This window comes from Scyliorhinus torazame, chromosome 16 (assembly GCF_047496885.1).
Source record: "Scyliorhinus torazame isolate Kashiwa2021f chromosome 16, sScyTor2.1, whole genome shotgun sequence".
Lineage (NCBI taxonomy): Eukaryota > Metazoa > Chordata > Chondrichthyes > Carcharhiniformes > Scyliorhinidae > Scyliorhinus > Scyliorhinus torazame.
The window spans coordinates 35,434,948-35,454,947 of record NC_092722.1 but is presented as its reverse complement, the minus strand read 5'-3'; the positions used below and the strand labels follow the sequence as shown (position 1 = coordinate 35,454,947).

General features: G+C 49.7%; 1 protein-coding gene across 1 annotated transcript in view; it reads right to left on the bottom strand.

The window, feature by feature from the left end:
• The window catches only part of atad3 (ATPase family AAA domain containing 3), a 64,324-nt gene that overhangs the window by 21,201 nt on the left and 23,123 nt on the right, over positions 1–20,000 (bottom strand). The window contains exons 11-13 of the mRNA XM_072478242.1: positions 18,623–18,747; positions 17,947–17,998; positions 15,599–15,669 (exon numbers count right to left, since the gene is read on the bottom strand). Of these exons, the coding sequence (XP_072334343.1) occupies positions 15,599–15,669; positions 17,947–17,998; positions 18,623–18,747 (248 nt within the window). The remainder of the gene's footprint in view (positions 1–15,598; positions 15,670–17,946; positions 17,999–18,622; positions 18,748–20,000) is intronic.

The window sequence follows — 20,000 nt, the reverse complement described above, 5'->3', positions numbered from 1 at the left end:
CTGGGCTGCTGCTGCTGCCTTCTTTTTCCCATTCCGTCTATCTTTCTGCGAGGTATTCGACGAACGGTTGCCACCGCCTGGTGAACCCTTGAGCCGACCCCCTTAGGACGAACTTAATCCGCTCTAGCTTTATAAACCCCGCCATGTCATTTATCCAGGTCTCCACCCCCGGGGGCTTGGCTTCTTTCCACATTAGCAATATCCTGCGCCGGGCTACTAGGGACGCAAAGGCCAAAACATCGGCCTCTCTCGCCTCCTGCACTCCCGGCTCTTGTGCAACCCCAAATATAGCCAACCCCCAGCTTGGTTCGACCCGGACTCCTACTACTTTTGAAAGCACCTTTGTCACCCCCATCCAAAACCCCTGTAGTGCCGGGCATGACCAAAACATATGGGTATGATTCGCTGGGCTTCTCGAGCACCTCGCACACCTATCCTCCACCCCAAAAGATTTACTGAGCCGTGCTCCAGTCATATGTGCCCTGTGTAATACCTTAAACTGAATCAGGCTTAGCCTGGCACACGAGGACGACGAGTTTACCCTGCTTAGGGCATCTGCCCACAGCCCCTCCTCGATCTCCTCCCCCAGCTCTTCTTCCCATTTCCCTTTTAGTTCATCTACCATAGTCTCCCCTTCGTCCCTCATTTCCCTATATATATCTGACACCTTACCATCCCCCACCCATGTCTTTGAGATCACTCTGTCCTGCACCTCTTGTGTCGGGAGCTGCGTGAATTCCCTCACCTGTTGCCTCGCAAAAGCCCTCAGTTGCATATATCTGAATGCATTCCCTTGGGGCAACCCATATTTCTCGGTCAGCGCTCCCAGACTCGCGAACTTCCCATCCACAAACAGATCTTTCAGTTGCATTATTCCTGCTCTTTGCCACATTCCATATCCCCCATCCATTCCCCCCGGGGCAAACCTATGGTTGTTTCTTATCGGGGACCCCCCCAAGGCTCCAGTCTTTCCCCTATGCCGTCTCCACTGTCCCCAAATCTTCAGTGTAGCCACCACCACCGGGCTTGTGGTGTAGTTCCTCGGTGAGAACGGCAATGGGGCTGTCACCATAGCCTGTAGGCTAGTCCCCCTACAGGACGCCCTCTCTAATCTCTTCCACGCCGCTCCCTCCTCCTCTCCCATCCACTTACTCACCATTGAAATATTAGCGGCCCAATAATACTCACTTAGGCTCGGTAGTGCCAGCCCCCCCCTATCCCTGCTACGCTGTAAGAATCCCTTCCTCACTCTCGGGGTCTTCCCGGCCCACACAAAACCCATGATGCTCTTTTCAATCCTTTTAAAAAAAGCCTTCGTGATCACCACCGGGAGGCACTGAAACACAAAGAGGAATCTCGGGAGGACCACCATCTTAACCGCCTGCACCCTCCCTGCCATTGACAGGGATACCATATCCCATCTCTTGAAATCCTCCTCCATCTGTTCCACCAACCGCGTTAAATTTAACCTATGCAATGTGCCCCAATTCTTAGCTATCTGGATCCCCAGGTAACGAAAGTCCCTTGTTACCTTCCTCAACGGTAGGTCCTCTATTTCTCTACTCTGCTCCCCTGGATGCACCACAAACAACTCACTTTTCCCCATGTTCAATTTATACCCTGAAAAATCCCCAAACTCCCCAAGTATCCGCATTATTTCTGGCATCCCCTCCGCCGGGTCCGCCACGTATAGTAGCAAATCGTCCGCATACAAAGATACCCGGTGCTCTTCTCCTCCCCTAAGTACTCCCCTCCACTTCTTGGAACCCCTCAACGCTATCGCCAGGGGCTCAATCGCCAGTGCAAACAATAATGGGGACAGAGGGCATCCCTGCCTTGTCCCTCTATGGAGCCGAAAATATGCAGATCCCCGTCCATTCGTGACCACGCTCGCCATCGGGGCCCTATACAACAGCTGCACCCATCTAACATACCCCTCTCCAAAACCAAATCTCCTCAACACGTCCCACAAATAATCCCACTCCACTCTATCAAATGCTTTCTCGGCATCCATCGCCACTACTATCTCCGTTTCTCCCTCTGGTGGGGCCATCATCATTACCCCTAACAACCTCCGTATATTCGTGTTCAGCTGTCTCCCCTTCACAAACCCAGTTTGGTCCTCGTGGACCACCCCCGGGACACATTCCTCTATTCTCATTGCCATTACCTTGGCCAGGACCTTGGCATCTACATTTAGGAGGGAAATAGGTCTATAGGACCCGCATTGTAGCGGGTCCTTTTCCTTCTTTAAGAGAAGCGATATCGTTGCTTCAGACATAGTCGGGGGCAGTTGTCCCCTTTCCTTTGCCTCATTAAAGGTCCTCGTCAGTACCGGGGCGAGCAAGTCCACATATTTTCTATAGAATTCGACTGGGAATCCATCCGGTCCCGGGGCCTTTCCCGCCTGCATGCTCCTAATTCCTTTCACCACTTCTTCTACCTCGATCTGTGCTCCCAGTCCCACCCTTTCCTGCTCTTCCACCTTGGGAAATTCCAGCCGATCCAAGAAGCCCATCATTCTCTCCCTCCCATCCGGGGGTTGAGCTTCATATAATTTTTTATAAAATGTCTTGAACACTCCATTCACTCTCTCCGCTCCCCGCTCCATCTCTCCTTCCTCATCCCTCACTCCCCCTATTTCCCTCGCTGCTCCCCTTTTCCTCAATTGGTGTGCCAGCAACCTGCTCGCCTTCTCCCCATATTCGTACTGTACACCCTGTGCCTTCCTCCATTGTGCCTCTGCAGTGCCTGTAGTCAGCAAGTCAAATTCTACATGTAGCCTTTGCCTTTCCCTGTACAGTCCCTCCTCCGGTGCTTCCGCATATTGTCTGTCCACCCTCAAAAGTTCTTGCAGCAACCGCTCCCGTTCCTTACTCTCCTGCTTCCCTTTATGTGCCCTTATTGATATCAGCTCCCCTCTAACCACCGCCTTCAACGCCTCCCAGACCACTCCCACCTGGACCTCCCCATTATCATTGAGTTCCAAGTACTTTTCAATGCACCCCCTCACCCTTAGACACCCCCCCTCATCTGCCATTAGTCCCATGTCCATTCTCCAGGGTGGGCGCCCTCCTGTTTCCTCCCCTATCTCCAAGTCCACCCAGTGTGGAGCGTGATCCGAAATGGCTATAGCCGTATACTCCGCTCCCCTCACCTTCGGGATCAATGCCCTACCCAGCACAAAAAAGTCTATTCGCGAGTAGACTTTATGGACATAGGAGAAAAACGAGAACTCCTTACTCCTAGGTCTGCTAAATCTCCACGGGTCTACACCTCCCATCTGCTCCATAAAATCTTTAAGTACCTTGGCTGCTGCCGGCCTCCTTCCAGTCCTGGACTTCGACCTATCCAGCCCTGGTTCCAACACTGTATTAAAATCTCCCCCCATTATCAGCTATCCCATCTCTAGGTCCGGAATGCGTCCTAGCATCCGCCTCATAAAATTGCCATCATCCCAGTTCGGGGCATATACGTTTACCAAAACCACCGTCTCCCCCTGTAGTTTGCCACTCACCATCACGTATCTGCCCCCGTTATCCGCCACTATAGTCTTTGCCTCGAACATTACCCGCTTCCCCACTAATATAGCCACCCCCCTGTTTTTCGCATCTAGCCCCGAATGGAACACCTGCCCCATCCATCCTTTGCGTAGCCTAACCTGGTCTATCAGTTTCAGGTGCGTTTCCTGTAACATAACCACATCTGCCTTAAGTTTCTTAAGGTGTGCGAGTACCCGTGCCCTCTTTATCGGCCCGTTCAGCCCTCTCACGTTCCACGTGATCAGCCGAGTTGGGGGGCTTCCTACCCCCCCCCCCCCTTGTCGATTAGCCATCACCTTTTTCCAGCTCCTCACCCGGTTCCCACGCAGCTGTATCTCCCCCAGGCGGTGCCCCCCCGCCCATCCTCTCCCATACCAGCTCCCCCCTCTCCCCAGCAGCAGCAACCCAGTAATTCCCCCCTCCCACCCCCCCCCGCTAGATCCCCCGCTAGCGTAATTACTCCCCCCATGTTGCTCCCAGAAGTCAGCAAACTCTGGCTGACCTCGGCTTCCCCCCGTGACCTCGGCTCGCACCGTGCGACGCCCCCTCCTTCCTGCTTCTCTATTCCCGCCATGATTATCATAGCGCAGGAACCAAGCCCGCGCTTCTCCCTTGGCCCCGCCCCCAATGGCCAACGCCCCATCTCCTCCACCTCCCCCCATCACCACCTGTGGGAGAGGGAAAAGTTACCACATCGCAGGATTAGTACATAAAACCCCTCTTTGCCCCCCACATTCGCCCCACCACTTTGTTCGAACGTTCTTTTTAATAACCTGCTCATTCCAGTTTTTCTTCCACAATAAAAGTCCACGCTTCATCCGCCGTCTCAAAGTAGTGGTGCCTCCCTCGATATGTGACAGTCTTGCCGGTTGCAGCATTCCAAATTTTATCTTCTTTTTATGAAGCACCGCCTTGGCCCGATTAAAGCTCGCCCTCCTTCTCGCCACCTCCGCACTCCAGTCTTGATAAACGCGGATCACCGCGTTCTCCCATTTACTGCTCCGAGTTTTCTTCGCCCATCTAAGGACCATTTCTCTATCCTTAAAACGGAGGAATCTCACCACTATGGCTCTGGGAATTTCTCCTGCTCTCGGTCCTCGCGCCATCACTCGGTATGCTCCCTCCACCTCCAACGGACCCGCCGGGGCCTCCGCTCCCATTAACGAGTGCAGCATCGTGCTCACATATGCCCCGACGTCCGCTCCCTCGACACCTTCAGGAAGACCAAGAATCCTCAGGTTGTTCCTCCTTGCGTTGTTTTCCAGTGCCTCCAACCTTTCCACACATCGTTTCTGATGTGCCTCCTGCGTCTCCGTCTTCACCACCAGGCCCTGTATATCGTCCTCATTCTCGGCTGCCTTTGCCTTCACGACCCGAAGCTCCCGCTCCTGGGTCTTTTGTTCCTCCTTTAGCCCTTCGATCGCCTGTAGTATCGGGGCCAACAGCTCTTTCTTCATTTCCTTTTTGATCTCTTCCACACAGCATTTCAAGAACTCTTGTTGTTCAGGGCCCCATGTTAAACTGCCACCTTCCGACGCCATCTTGGTTTTTGCTTGCCTTCCTTGCCGCTGTTCTAAAGGATCCACTGCAATCTGGCCACTCTCTCCTCCTTTTTCCATCCGTATCCAGGGGGGATTCCCTTCTGGTTTACCGCACAGTGTTTTTAGCCGTCAAAATTGCCGTTGGGGCTCCTATCAAGAGCCCAAAAGTCCGTTTCACAGGGAGCTGCCGAAACGTGCGACTCAGCTGGTCATCGCCGCACCCGGAAGTCCTCCATTGTAAATTAAACCGCTGCACTGTATAGGTGGTTAGTGTCAGCATATTTTTAAAAGACCAATTTAGCCTGGCTCAACAATTAGAAAGAAGGGCTGTATCTATAGCAACATAATATGGTGAAAGGCTCAACGTGCTGCCGATGCCCAACAGATTGAACACTACTTAAGTATTCCAGCGTCCTGGATTAATCCAATGAATCACTGCTATCGCAGTTTAAGAATTTGAATTAAGCTCGGTAAGCAAAAAAGCTGGTCGCGATAAATGTGATAATGAAGCTGCTGAGCTACTGTAAAAATCAAACAGTCTAGTAATGCCCAACAGAGTAGGAAAACTGCCACCTATACCCAGATTGGCCTCTATGTGATTCCAGTCTTAACATCAACATTGTTGACTCCAAATGCCCTTTGAAATGGTTTAGCAGGCCACTCAGTTGTTTCAAATCCCTGCTGACCCAGCACCACCTCTTGGTGATTAATGATGGACATCCAGTGCCAGTCTTGTCAATGATACCCACACCCAGTGCAGAATTTGATGATCGCCGCAGCAGGTGTGTTCACCAGCTGGAAAACTGCTGACTGCCCCACAACAACCATTTCTGGTGTCGTCCCAATCAGACACTTATCTTACCAGCTCCTCGGAGGGATGTTGCCCCAGAAATTTTAGTACAGGCAGATATCCTGCCTCTGGAGAGCTGACAACCAATCAGGGAGAGAGGATGGGGTTAGTATTTCGGGCCTGTGGAAAAAGCCAGGGGCAGCCCAAGCCACTGGCAGGTCTCTCCATTAGCCATGAGATACTCACGTACAAGGGACTCCTCTGCACACACGCGCTGGGGTGACTTGGCGGTTTGCCCACGTGTCACAGCACCTGTCGGCCTTTGGTTAAATACCAGTGGCAGCAGGAATGCACCCCCCCACCCCATGACTGAGTTTTTAAAATCCTCAACCCACCTTCATCTCATGTTTTTCTATTCATTCATGGGATGAGCGTGTCTCTGGCTAGGCCAGCATTTATTTCCCATCCCTAGTTGCCCTTCAGAAGGTAGTGGTGAGTTGCCTTCTTGAACCGCGGCAGTCCTTGAGGTGTAGGTACACTCACTGTGCTGTTAGGGAGTTCCAGGATGTTGCCCTGGCGACAGTGAAGGAACAGCGATATATTTCTAAGTCAGGATGGTGAGTGACTTGGAGGGGAACCTCCAGGTGGTGGGGTTCCCAGTTATCTGCTGCTCTTGTCCTTCTAGATGGTAGCGGTCGTGGGTCTGGAAGGTGTTGTCTAAAGAACTCTGGTGAGTTATTGCAGTGCATCTTGTAGATGGTACACATGGCTTCCACTGTTCGGTGGAGGGTTTGAATGTTTGCGGAAGGGGGAGCAATCAAGCAGACTGAAGTGAAAAAAATAAAGAAAATCTTACTGTGAAAAGCCCCTAGTCGCAACATTCCGGCGCCTGTTTGGGGAGACTGGTACGGGAATTGAACCGTGCTGCTGGCCTGCCTTGGTCAGCTGTAAAAGCCAGCTATTTAGCCCAGTGTGCTAAACCAGCCCCGTTTTGTCCTGGATGGTGTTGAGCTTCTTGAGTGTTGTTGGAGCTGCATTCATCCAGGCAAATGGAAAGTATTCCATTACACTCATGACTTGTGCCTTGTAGATGGTGGACAGAGGGGTCAGGAGGTGAGTTACTCGCCGTAGAATTCCTAGCCTTTGACCTGCCTTGGTAGCCACAGTATTAATATGGCTAGTCCAGTTCAGTTTCTTTTTTTTAATAAACATTTTATTGAGGTATTTATGGTTTCACAACAACAAAATAAACAATGTACATGAATTTATAAACATAGTGCAAAAGCCGTCTTCTTCCCTTACAGGTCCCACCTTTACTAACCCCCTACTCTAAATTAATCTAACCCCCAACCCCCCCCCCCCCCCACCCTTCTGCTGACCGTTAATTTTCCGCAAAGAAGTTGACGAACGGCTGCCACCTCCGGGCGAACACTAACATTGACCCTCCCTCTCAATGCGAACTTGATTTTCTCCAGACAGAGGAAGCTAGCCAGGTCTCCATCGTCGGGGGCTTTGGGTCCCTCCACACTAATAGAATCAGTCTTCGGGCTACCAGGGAAGCAAAGGCTAGAACGCCTGCCTCTTTCTCCTCCTGGATTCCCGGGTCTTCCGATACTCCAAAAAACGCCACCTCTGGACTCGGTGCCACCCTTACTTTTAACACCTTGGACATAACCTCCGCAAACCCCTGCCAGAATCCCCTCAGCTTCGGGCATACCCAGAACATATGGGCATGGTTCGCTGACTCTCCCGCACACCTTGCGCACCTATCTTCTACCCCAAAGAACCTGCTCATCTGGGCCACTGTCATGTGGGCCCGGTGAACGACCTAAAATTGTATCAGGCTGAGCCTGGCAAATGTTGTGACGCGTTGACTCTATTCAACGCTTCCGCCCAGAGACCATCCTCTATCTCTCCTCCTAACTCCTCTTCCCACTTGCGTTTTAACTCCTCCGTCTGCGTCTCCTCTGACCCCATGAGTTCCTTGTAAATGTCAGAAACCCTCCCTTCTCCCACCCACACTCTAGAAACTACCATGTCCTGTATCCCCCTTGGTGGTGGGGGCGGGATGGTTGAGACCTGCTTGCGTAGGAAGTTCCGCACCTGCAGCTACCTAAATTCATTTCCCCTCGCCAATCCAAATTTCTCCTCCTGCTCCCTCAGGCTAGAAAAGATCCCCGCTATAAACATATCCCCCATCCTCTCAATCCCTTCTCCCTGCCATCTCCGAAACCCTCCATCCATCCTTCCCGGGGCGAACTGGTGATTATTACAGATTGGAGACCACACCGATGCTCCCTCCGCCCCCACATGCCTCCCCCATTGCCCCCAGACCCTCAGAGCTGCCACCACCAAGGGGCTGGTGGAGTACCGTGCCGGCAGGAACGGCAGAGGCGCCGATACCAACGCCCCCAAACTGGTGCCCTTGCATGAAGCCGCCTCAACATGCTCCCATATCGACTCTCCCCCCACCACCCACTTGCTGATCATGGCTATATTCGCCACCCAATAATAATTACTAAAGTTCGGCAGCGCCAGCCCTCCCTCCACCCGGCTCCGCTCAAGCATCCCCTTTTTTACTCGTAGGGTCTTTTTTCATAGAATTTACAGTACAGAAGGAGGCCATTCGGCCCATCGAGTCTGCACCGGCTCTTGGAAAGAGCACCCTACCTAAGGTCCACACCTCCACCCTATCCCCATAACCCAGTAACCCCACCCAACACTAAGGGCAATTTTGGACACGAAGGGCAAATTTGGACACTAAGGGCAATTTCATCATGGCCAATCCACCTAACCTGCACATCTTTGGACTGTGGGAGGAAACCGGAGCACCCGGAGGAAACCCACGCAGACACGGGGAGGATGTGCAGACTCCGCACAGACAGTGACCCAAGTCGAAATCTCTAGAGACCTGGGACCCTGGAGCTGTGAAGCAATTGTGCTATCCACAATGCTACCGTGCTGCCCTTACCCGCCCATACAAAGCCAGTGATTACCTTATTGCCCAGTTTTAAAAAAGGACCGTGGAATAACGATCGGGAGACACTGAAACACAAACAGGAATCTCGGGAGGATCGTCATTTTCACCGTCTACACCCTCCCAGCCAGTGATAGCGGGAGCGCGTCCCACCTCCGAAAACCGTCCTTCATTTGGTCCACTAATCGGGCCAAATTTAACTTTGTTGCCGTTCCCATTCCCGTGCCACCTGGATGCCTAGGTACCAAAAGCTTCCCCCTACCACGCTAAACGGCAGTTCCCCCAACCGCCTCTCCTGCCCGCTTGCCTGGACCGCGAACAGCTCACTTTTCCCCATATTTAGTTTGCACCCTGAAAACCGGCCAAATTCCCCCAGAATCCTCATAATTTTTTCCATCCCCTCCAGTGGGTCCGATACATACATGAGCAGGTTGTCTGCGTAAAGCGAGACTCTGTGTTCCACTCCCCTCCCCCCACCCGGGTGAGCCCCTTGAGGCTCTCAGCACAATTGCCAGCGGCTCTATGGCTAACGCGAACAACAGTGGGGAGAGGGGGCATCCCTGTCTCGTTCCCGATGCAGCCTGAAATAGTCCGATGTTGTCCTATTCGTCCGTACGCTCGCCACATGGTGGAATTGCGGATAGCGATGAGGACTGTCTGAGGATACAGCAGGATTTAGATTGTCTGGAGACTTGGGCGGAGAGATGGCAGATGGAGTTTAATCCGGACAAATGTGAGGTAATGCATTTTGGAAGGGCTAATGCAGGTAGGGAATATACAGTGAATGGTAGAACCCTCAAGAGTATTGAAAGTCAAAGAGATCTAGGAGTACAGGTCCACAGGTCATTGAAAGGGGCAACAGAGGTGGAGAAGGTAGTCAAGAAGGCATACGGCATGCTTGCCTTCATTGGCCGGGGCATTGAGTATAAGAATTGGCAAGTCATGTTGCAGCTGTATAGAACCTTAGTTAGGCCACACTTGGAGTATAGTGTTCAATTCTGGTCGCCACACTACCAGAAGGATGTGGAGGCTTTAGAGAGGGTGCAGAAGAGATTTACCAGAATGTTGCCTGGTATGGAGGGCATAAGCTATGAGGAGCGATTGAATAAACTCGGTTTGTTCTCACTGGAACGAAGGAGGTTGAGGGGAGACCTGATAGAGGTATACAAAATCATGAGGGGCATAGACAGAGTGGATCGTCAGAGGCTTTTCCCCAGGGTAGAGGGGTCAATTACTAGGGGGCATAGGTTTAAGGTGAGAGGGGCAAGGTTTAGAGTAGATGTACGAGGCAAGTTTTTTACGCAGAGGGTAGTGGGTGCCTGGAACACACTACCGGAGGAGGTAGTGGAAGCAGGGGCGATAGGGACATTTAAGGGGCATCTTGACAAATATATGAATAGGATGGGAATAGAAGGATACGGACCCAGGAAGTGTAGAAGATTGTAGTTTAGTCGGGCAGTATGGTCGGCACGGGCTTGGAGGGCCGAAGGGCCTGTTCCTGTGCTGTACAGTTCTTTGTTCTTTGTTCACAGGAGCCTGATGCAACAACCTGACCCAGTCAATAAAGCCCTGCCCAAATCCGAACCGTCCCAGTACCTCCCACAGATATTCCCATTCCACCCGATCAAAAGCCTTCTCTGCGTCCATTGCGACCACTACCTCCACATCCCTACCTTCTAGGGGCATCATGATCACATTTAACAACCTTTTTACATTGGCCACCAACTGCCTACCCTTAACAAACCCCGTCTGGTCCTCCCTAATCACGTCCAGAACACAGCCTTTAATCCTAGAGGACAAGATTTTGGCCAGCAGTTTGGCGTCAATATTCAATAAAGATATCGGCCTGTCGGACCCACATAGCTCCAGGTCCTTGTCCCGCTTCAGGATCAATGAGATCGTGGCCTGTGACATCGTCGGGGGAAGCACCCCTCTTTCCCTTACCTCATTGAATGTCCTCATCAAAAACGGCCCCAATATCCCAGAGAACATTTTATAAAACTCCACTGGGTGCCCGTCCAGCCCCGGGGCTTTACCCAACTGCATGGCCTTCAGACCCTCCACTATCTCTTCCAACCCGATCGGGGCCCCCAGCTCTTCTACCTTTGGGAAATTCAGCCCCCCTAAAAAGTGCCTCATCCCCTCCGGCCTAGCTGGGGGTTCCGACCCATACAGCCTACTATAACACTCCTTCTCCCCATGTTCATAGATCACCCCCCTCGCCTTCCTCAGCTACTCTACTGCCCTCCCTGTAGTTAACAAGCCAAACTCCGCCAGTATTGGATTGGATTGGATTGGATTTGTTTATCATCACGTGTACCGAGGTACAGTGAAAAGTATTTTTCTGCGAGCAGCTCAACAGATCATTAAGTACATGGGAAGAAAAGGGAATAAAAGAAAATAAATAGGGCAACACAACATATACAATGGAACTACATAAGCACTCCTTCGTTCCCTTAAAAGCCCTGCCTCTGGGGTCTCCGCATATCTTCTGTCGACCTGCAATATCTCCTTTATAAGTCGGTCCGTCTCTGCTCTGTCTGCCTTCTCCCTATGGGCCCGTATCGAGATCAGCTCCCCTCCAACCACCGCCTTCAATGCCTCCCAGACCACCACCACCGAAACTTCACCTGTGGCGTTGACTTTCAGGTAGTTCTGAATCCATTTCCTCAGCTGCCCGCACACCTCTTCGTCAGCTAACAGTCCCATGTTCAGCCTCCAGTGCTGGCGCTGGCTACTCTCCCTGCTAACCTATAGGTCAACCCAGTGCAGGGCATGATCGGAGATTGTGATTGTGAATACCCCGTGTCCACTACCCCCGCCAGTAGAGCCCGATTCAAAATATAAAATCAATCCGGGAGTGCACTTCATGCACGAGTGAGTAGCAGAACTCCTTCACTCTCGGCTGCCCAAATCTCCATGGACCCCCCCCCCCCCCCCCCACAACCGCTCCACAAACCCCTTTAGCTCCTTTGCCATTGCTGGCACCTTGTCTATCCTTGAGCTCGACTGGTCTAGCCCATGGTCGATGACTGTGTTAAAGTCCCCTCCCATGACCAACTTATGCAAATCCATGTTCGGGATCTTCCCCAGTATCCTCTTTATAAACTCCACATTATCCCAATTTGGCACGTACACATTTACTAATACCACCTGCAACCCCTCCAGTTTCCCAATGACCATAATGTACCGGCATCCCACAGCTGCAACTATTCTTCCCGCCTGAAACACCACTCGCTTATTAATAGGATCGCGACCTCTCTCGTCTTCGAGTTCAGCCTCGAGTGAAAAACCTGTCTGACCCATCCCTTCCTTAATGTAATCTGATCAATTACTCCAAGTTGCGTCTCCTGTAGCATTACCGCGTCCGCATTCAGTCCTCTCAAATGCACGAACATGCGTGCCCACTTAACCGGCCCATTTAGCCCTCTCACATTCCATGTGATCAGCCTAGTTGGGACGCACCCAATGCACCCGCCGCCCCGCCCCCAGGCAGCCTCTGCCCCCGACCTCCTTTCTGTCCCACAGCAAAAGTCCCTCCGTCATCAGAACATTCCCCCCCCCCCCCCAGTAACAGCACTATTTAAACTGACCCCTTCAACAAGCATAACATCTGCTCACCCCCCCCCACTGCGCTTCCATGAGCTAGCCCGCCCAGCTAGCTTGGCGACCCCGCCCATGGCGCCAGACATTCTCCCACCTATTGTTCCCTCCCCAGCCTCCCCTCCACTCAGACACACATATTCAAAAGAAAAGCAGTCCCAACACAATTGCCGTACAAAAAGAAAAAACAACCCACGATATACAAAGAAAAGATCAAACAGAAGATCCAGCGTCTAACAAACACACCTCCATCCCCCATCAGTGCAAATGTAAACTTTAACTCACTCAGCTTTGCAACAGGCCCCAAATCAATACAGAAGGCATTACAAATAACGTCCCCAAAAAAGAAAAACAAGAATTTCTTTTAACGTGAGCGCTGCAGCAAAGTTCAAATTCCTCAGCCGCCACCAGTCCTTTCCTTCTAGCGAAGTCCATCGCTTCCTCGGGCAACTCAAAATAAAAATGTTGCTCCTCGTACATGACCCAGAGACAGGACGGATACAGCAGTCCAAACTTCACCTTTTTCTTAAAAAGGGTCTCACCTTTATCTGATTGAACCCCGCTCTTCTCCTAGCCACCTCCGCACTCAGAACCTGATAGAGCCGCAGGATACTGTTCTCCCATTTACAACTCCGTGTCTGCCTGGCCCACCATAAAATACACTCCTTGTCCAAGTACTTGTGGAATCTCACCACCATTGCTCTCGGGGGGCCCCCACTCGCGGCTTCCTCGCGAGCGCTGTGTGTGAACGTCCCACCCCCCAGCAACTTCTCAAAAATGCCCACTACGTATGCCCCAGCGTCCGTTCCTTCGGACCCCTCCGGGAGACCGACTATTCTCAAGTTCTGCCGGCGGGACCTATTCTCTAGGTCCTCCACCTTCTCTAGGAGCCCTGCTGGTCTCTCAGCATCCCCACCTCCAACTCCACCGCAGTTTGATGTTCCTCCTGCTCAGCCAGCGCCATCTCTACTTTCTGGATCGCCTGATCTTGGGCATCCAATCTAAGTTCCAGCCGCGTAATCGATTCTTTAATCGGGTCCAAGCATTCCTGTTTCTGCTTGGCGAAGCCCTCCTGAATAAACTGCATCAACTGCTCCGATGACCGCTGGGTCGACAAGCCAGAGCTCCGGTTATCCGCCATGCTTTCTCCCGCTGCAGCTTCAGCCCAAGCCGTCTCTGTTCATCTATTTCTTCTTTTGCGAGCACTTCTAGTCTGCCTCTCCATGCACCGAAGTAGGAATCCACTCCACAATTGCCTCTACCATCAATTTACCAAATCAAGTCCGATACAAAAATCAGGGGGAAAGGTCCAAAGGTCCGAAACGAGCGGGAGTCACCAAATATGCGGCCTACTCCTTCATAGCCGCCACCGTAAGTCGTTCAGTTCAGCTTCTGATCAGTGGTAACCCCCAAGACATTGATTGTGGGGGATTCAGCGATGGTAATGCCATTGAATATAAAGGGGTGCTGGTCAGATCCTCCCTTGTGGGAGATGGTCATTGCCTGGCACTTGTGTGCCACTGAATGTAACTTGTCAGCCCAAGATAATGTGAACATTATCTGTAGATATTTCTCACAGCTCAGGTGTCGGGTCCTACTTGTAAACGGAGTTTCCCTTTAGCCAGGGTCAGGATGACTCTTGGTACCCTGGAGGGAGGGAGAGGGTCAGACCATTACTTTTACACTACTACTACTATTGTATGCAACAACGATTAGTTAGATGTGAAATTTGAAATTCTTCAGCGAGTTGGCGACCTCCTCTCCAGCCTGGTGTAAGGCAGGGAGAGTGCCACTGAAGCACAGGTCGGGGCACATGTCAATTATATGCATCATGGTCTGCACTTAGCCACAGTTGCACAGTGGGGAGTCACGGTGTCCCCAACGAAGAGATTGTTGCGTCCAGCGCAAAACCAGTTCGTTTTGACTCGTTCGCCACGCGTTGAGGTCGAAGCCTTGTTCTTTAGAGATGAAATGATAAAAGGTCGTGGTGATGGGGCCATCAATCTTTTTGCCATTTAATCTCTCCTACTTTACACCCTATCACAGACTGACATCTTTTGTTCTTTTCCCTCACCCGTGGTCCATTTGCTTGCTTAAAACCTATTAAATCTCAATCTTTTCCCCGTTCTCATGAAAGACCTGAAGCGTTAAATCTATTTATCACTCTACAGATGCTGCCAGACCTGCTGAGCATTTTCAGCATTTGTCCCAAACGTGAATAATAGCGCTGAATTCAAGAGGCCAGATGAGTGTCTGCCCTCGACATCAAGGCAGCATTTGACCGAATGTGGCATCAAGGAACCCTAACAAAACTGGAGCCAACAGGAGTCAGGGGAAAAACTCTTCCCTGGCTGGACTCATATATAGATGGTTGTGGTTGTTAGAGGTCAATCCTCTCAGGCCCTGGACTGAATGCTGTAGGCATTCCTCAGGGTAGTTCCCTAGGCCCAACCATCAATGACCTTCCCTCCAAAAAAGGTTAGAAATGGGGATATTCGATTGTACAGTATTTGGTACCATTCAAAACTCCTCAGATACTAAAGCTGTCTGTGACTGCTTGCTGCAAGGCCTGGACAACATTCAGGCTTGGGCTAATAAGTGACAAGTAGTATTCATGAAACATAAGCACCAGGCAATGGCCACGTCAATCTAACCATTTCACATTTAATGGCATTAAAACTGCTGAATTCCCCAACATCCAACATCGTAGGGGATTATCATTGACCAGTCTTAACAGCGCTGTGGGTATACCCAAACCACATGGATTTCAGAAATTCAAGCAGCCTCACCACCACCCTCTCATCGGCAACAAACTCTCACATCCCATGAACAAATAAAAATAATAATTTTGGCTTGAATTCAGATTCCCAGCACCCGCTGGATTTTGTGCAACAATTTCGTAAAGTGAAACAAAAGCATTGTCATCAATTAGACTTTCACCGATACCCCTTTTCAAATAATCTCACCCTGGTTTACCCAAAGCGCACAACTTAACTCTCTGCATCAAAAGCTAAACCCAGCAATTTACTGCCCACAAATCATTTTGTGTTTCATCTTGTTTGAACAGATATCTTCTGATAGGTCCTACTCCTTGTTTCAGGTGCTGAATGACCTACTGTCTTTGGACTTTCAGGCTAATACTTACTTGTTACTCTGTTCCCCCGTTCGGTACAGGAATGCATTCAGTGTCGCTCTCAGATCTTCACTAATCTTTTCCTATAAAAACATCAGGGTGGAAAGAAAACATGGACAAAGAGCACTTTCTTAAGTTAATAAACCAACAGCTATTTAAAACTGAAATGCATCCAAATAACTCATATTTTATCTCTTTACTACTCAAGTATTGAATAAAATGTAAAGGTCACCATAGTCCCAGAAGACCATAGGCTGCTCTCCCCTTACAGAGCTGACTGGTGGAGATTTAACCTGTGGGTCACCAGAGATTGAAAATGCACTGCCTTCATGAATAACCTCAGCCAGTTCGGGAACTGAACCCATGCTGTTGGTATCACTCCGCATCAATCAGGGGAAGCAGTGGCGTAGTGGTACTGTCACCTGTCTAATAATCCAGAGACCCAGGGAAATGCTCTGGAGACCCAGTTTCGAATCCCACCAGGGCAGATGGCAAAATTTGAATTCAATAAAAAGTCTGGAACTTTGGGCATGCCTGAAGACTCAAGGGTTTTGGCAGTCCTTTGCTAAGCTATGTCCACGGTACTTAAAACACGGGTGGCGCCGAGTCCAGAGGTGGCGATCTTTGGAGTGTCGGAAGAACCGGGAGTCCAGGGGGCGAAAGAGGCTGACGTTTTGACCTTTGCCTCCCTGGTATCCGGAGATTGATACTGTTAACGTGGAGGGACTCAAAGCCCCCGAAATTAGAGAACGGGGTTAGTGACATGGCTGGGTTTCTCAGTCTTGAGAAAATAAAGTTCGCCCTGAGAGGGTCAATGTTAGGGTTCGTCCGGAGGTGGCAGCCGTTAGTCAGCTTTCTTGGAGAAAATTAAACTGTCAGCAGAAGCAGAAACCTAGGGGAGCGGGGGAGGGGGGGGGGGGATGTCGTAAAAACCCACCTGGTTCACTAATGGCCTTTAGGGAAGGAAATCTGTCATCTGCTCTGGCCTACATCTGGTCTGGCCTACATTTGACTCCAGACCTACAGCGATGTGGTTGACCCTTAAATGTGGTGCACTCTCGGAGCCAGGTCACAAAGATAATACGGAGGGAGAAAATTCTGGGTGTGTAGTTGCATTAGATCTTCTCTTGATAATAAAGGCACTAGAGAAGATCTAATGCAACTACACACCCAGAATTTTCTCCCTCCGTATTATCTTTGTGACCTGGCTCAGAGAGTGCACCACAAACTCCAAGACGCAGTTAGCCGGACAGCTGGTTTGGATTTTTAAAAAACTTTATTTGTTCATGGGGTGTGGGCTTCCGCTGGCTGGGCCAGCCTTCATTGCCCATCCCCGAGGGCATAATAACAATCATCGTTGTTGTCACAAGTTACTGTGAAAGGCCCCTAGTCGCCACATTCCGGCGCCTGTTCGGGGAGGCTGGTACGGGAACAGGTGCTGGAATGTGGCGCCGGAATGTGGCGACTAGGGGCTTTTCACAGTAACTTCATTGACGCCTACTTGTGACAATAAGCGATTATTATTATTATGCCCTCAGGGATGGGCAATAAATGCTGGCCCAGCCAGCGAAGCCCACACCCCATGAACAAATAAAGTTTTAAAAATCCAAACCAGCTGTCCAGCTAACTGCGTCTTGGAGTTTGTGGTGCACTCTTTGAGCCAGGTCACAAAGATAATACGGAGGGAGAAAATTCTGGGTGTGTAGTTGCATTAGATCTTCACTAGTGCCTTTATTATAAATCTCTACCACCCTCAAGCTCTTCCTGCAAGTGTTAAACTCATTCTAACGCAGCAGATGCAGGGCTTGCATCTACCCCCTCGGAGGTTGGGGAGGAAAAAAGGGATTGAAAAAAAAAAAAAAAAATGTTGTTTCTCTTTCGCACTTCAATAAACTTTCAAAACAAACACGTGAAGCAGAAAGAGCAGCAGCTTAGACATAAAAACCACTAGAGTAGGCTGGAAACACCAAATCCAAGGTCAACAAAAGGATTGTATTTGGGAATCCTACTGTAGCCAATAACTAATAAATGCTTGCCTAACCAGTGACACCCACATCCCATAAATTATTATTTTTTTAAATGGAGGAGAATGAATGTAAACTCAGCCTGTGCAGACACTCCCCATCTGATCAACCAAAGGCCACTCTCCACTGATGGTGCCCCAAGGCAAAGTGGAACTGAGACAGGGAGAAAACAGAAATTGAGAGAAACAAATAGTTGGAACTGAATAGATGTCGGATAGCAATTTCACTCTTTTAGACGCCGACACTGAATCAGGGCTATGGGACAAGCAACATATCCTCCCCCATTGTCATTCTTTCTGTTCAAACAATTTTCAAAGGAAAAGTGGGTAGACTTACTGTTGCTCTCTTTCGAAGGAACGCATCCGCCTCATCCACAAACAGCAAAAGCCTGCGCACAGGAGGCAATTTGTGATCATTCCTCTGACTTCAGATAAACACATTCAAATATTTAAAACTCAGAAGCCCAGACTAAATTAATTTCCATTATTTAGAATTCTTGAGGTGCAGAAGCCAAGAACACTGATCTGAGACTAAAACACTCCCAGAAAATAAACAGTAAGTTGCACCCACATTTTTAAGCAGGTTGATGTAGGTGGACCAAGTGACACACAGGGGATTAGTGACACACTGTACTTCACTGAAAGGCACGAGTACGCCACCCGTACTCTGTTAAATCGTAGGTCCTGTACAGAAAATTAAAATCTCAACATGGGCACAATATTTTAGATTGACAACTTATGACAGCCACCTGGAAGCAAACAGCTCACAGGCACAAATCAGATTAAAATTAAGTTGATAGTAGCAGAATCCTCTGAAATCACTGTCCTTTAAATCAACGGCCTACGAAGCACAAGTAGACCAAACCCTCAACTGCTTCATCAAGGTTTCAGTCAGTATCACCCCCTCACAGGCGACTAATTTAACCGTTAGTATACAAATAAAACTGGCAGGGCTTGAAATACAGAAGGTACCCTTCACATCCCTCTGTACCCCACTAAAGCGACAAACTCACCCTCTTCTGCTGGTGGATGCCCAGTCAAAGACTTTGTGCATGGCTGTGACACCATCACGACCCATAGGAGCCACATCACCACCTGTCATGATAGCATAATCCATGCCGGAATGTACAGCTAGTTTCTAACAAAAAAAAAACACAAGAAATATAAATCCTGAACAGTGAACCCCCCCATTGAGAGGTCAAATAGAAACGGCACTGGCCTCAGCTGTAGGTAGTATTCAGATTCTTAAACATGCAATACACATTTCTATAGCACTATTCCAGAGTAGGCTCCAAATCGCGTTACAGCCAATTTTATAGCTGACTATCTTTTAGTTGTAGTCACTGTTTGACACACCAATCTGCGCACAAGGTCTCAATGAAAACTAATAAGATGATTAGCAAGTATTTTTTTGAAACAGGGAGGTTGAAATTAAGGATAAATATTGGCCAAGTCACTGGGAAGACTCCCTTGTTCTTCTTCTAATAGCCCCACAGATTCCTTTACACCCAGTGATGGGGGCAGGCAGATTTCAGTTTAACAGCCGGCATGAAAGATGACACCTCTGGCACTGCGCTCCTTCACTATTGCAATGGTGCGCCAACTTGCTGAGGGAAGACTGATACAAGCACTCATTTAATGTCTCTGCCATTTCCAAAGTCCTTCCTGACCTCTCCTTAAGCACTTTTCAATGATGTAGTGATTTTTGATGATCCTGTCTCGCTTAGCTGAAAAAGCTACTCCCAGTCGTCTAATAACCAGTGTTGATTTAAAAAAAATGTTTTTAGCACCTCTCTGTATCTTCCTGTATGTTATGCATGTGTGATGCATGCTTGATGTTTTGTGCATGCATTATGCACGAGTGCATGTGTGTTATGCGTGCATGGTTTGTGCGTGCGCACACAATGTATGGGATATTAACAAAAGGATTTATGGTGGAGAGGAAAGGTCACAGCCTGAAATTGTTGAACTCAAAGTTGAGAAGCGATGCTGCTCCTCCAGTTTGCACTGGGCTTCACTGGAGCATTGGACATGCGAGCAAGGTGTTGAGGTAGAATGGCAAGCAGCAGAAAGGTTGGGTTCATGCATGCAAGCTGAGTGAAGGCGTTCCGCAAAGCGGTCACCCAGTCTGCGTTTTGTCTCCCCGGTGTAGAGGAGACTGCATTGGGAGCACCAAATTTGTTTATCTCTTATTTGTCCTGGTTCTTGGCCTTGGCTTCTTTCCATACTCCCTTCTTTTGAGTTCAGGGATGTACACAGCTTTCACAAGTTTGGATCTGTTTTTAAAAACTTGCCATTTACATTAGTCTTGTCCCTACTGGTAGATTTGATCAATTGGCTGGTTCCAAGATGCATTAACACTAGTTTGGTTGGTTACATTAATGCTGGTAC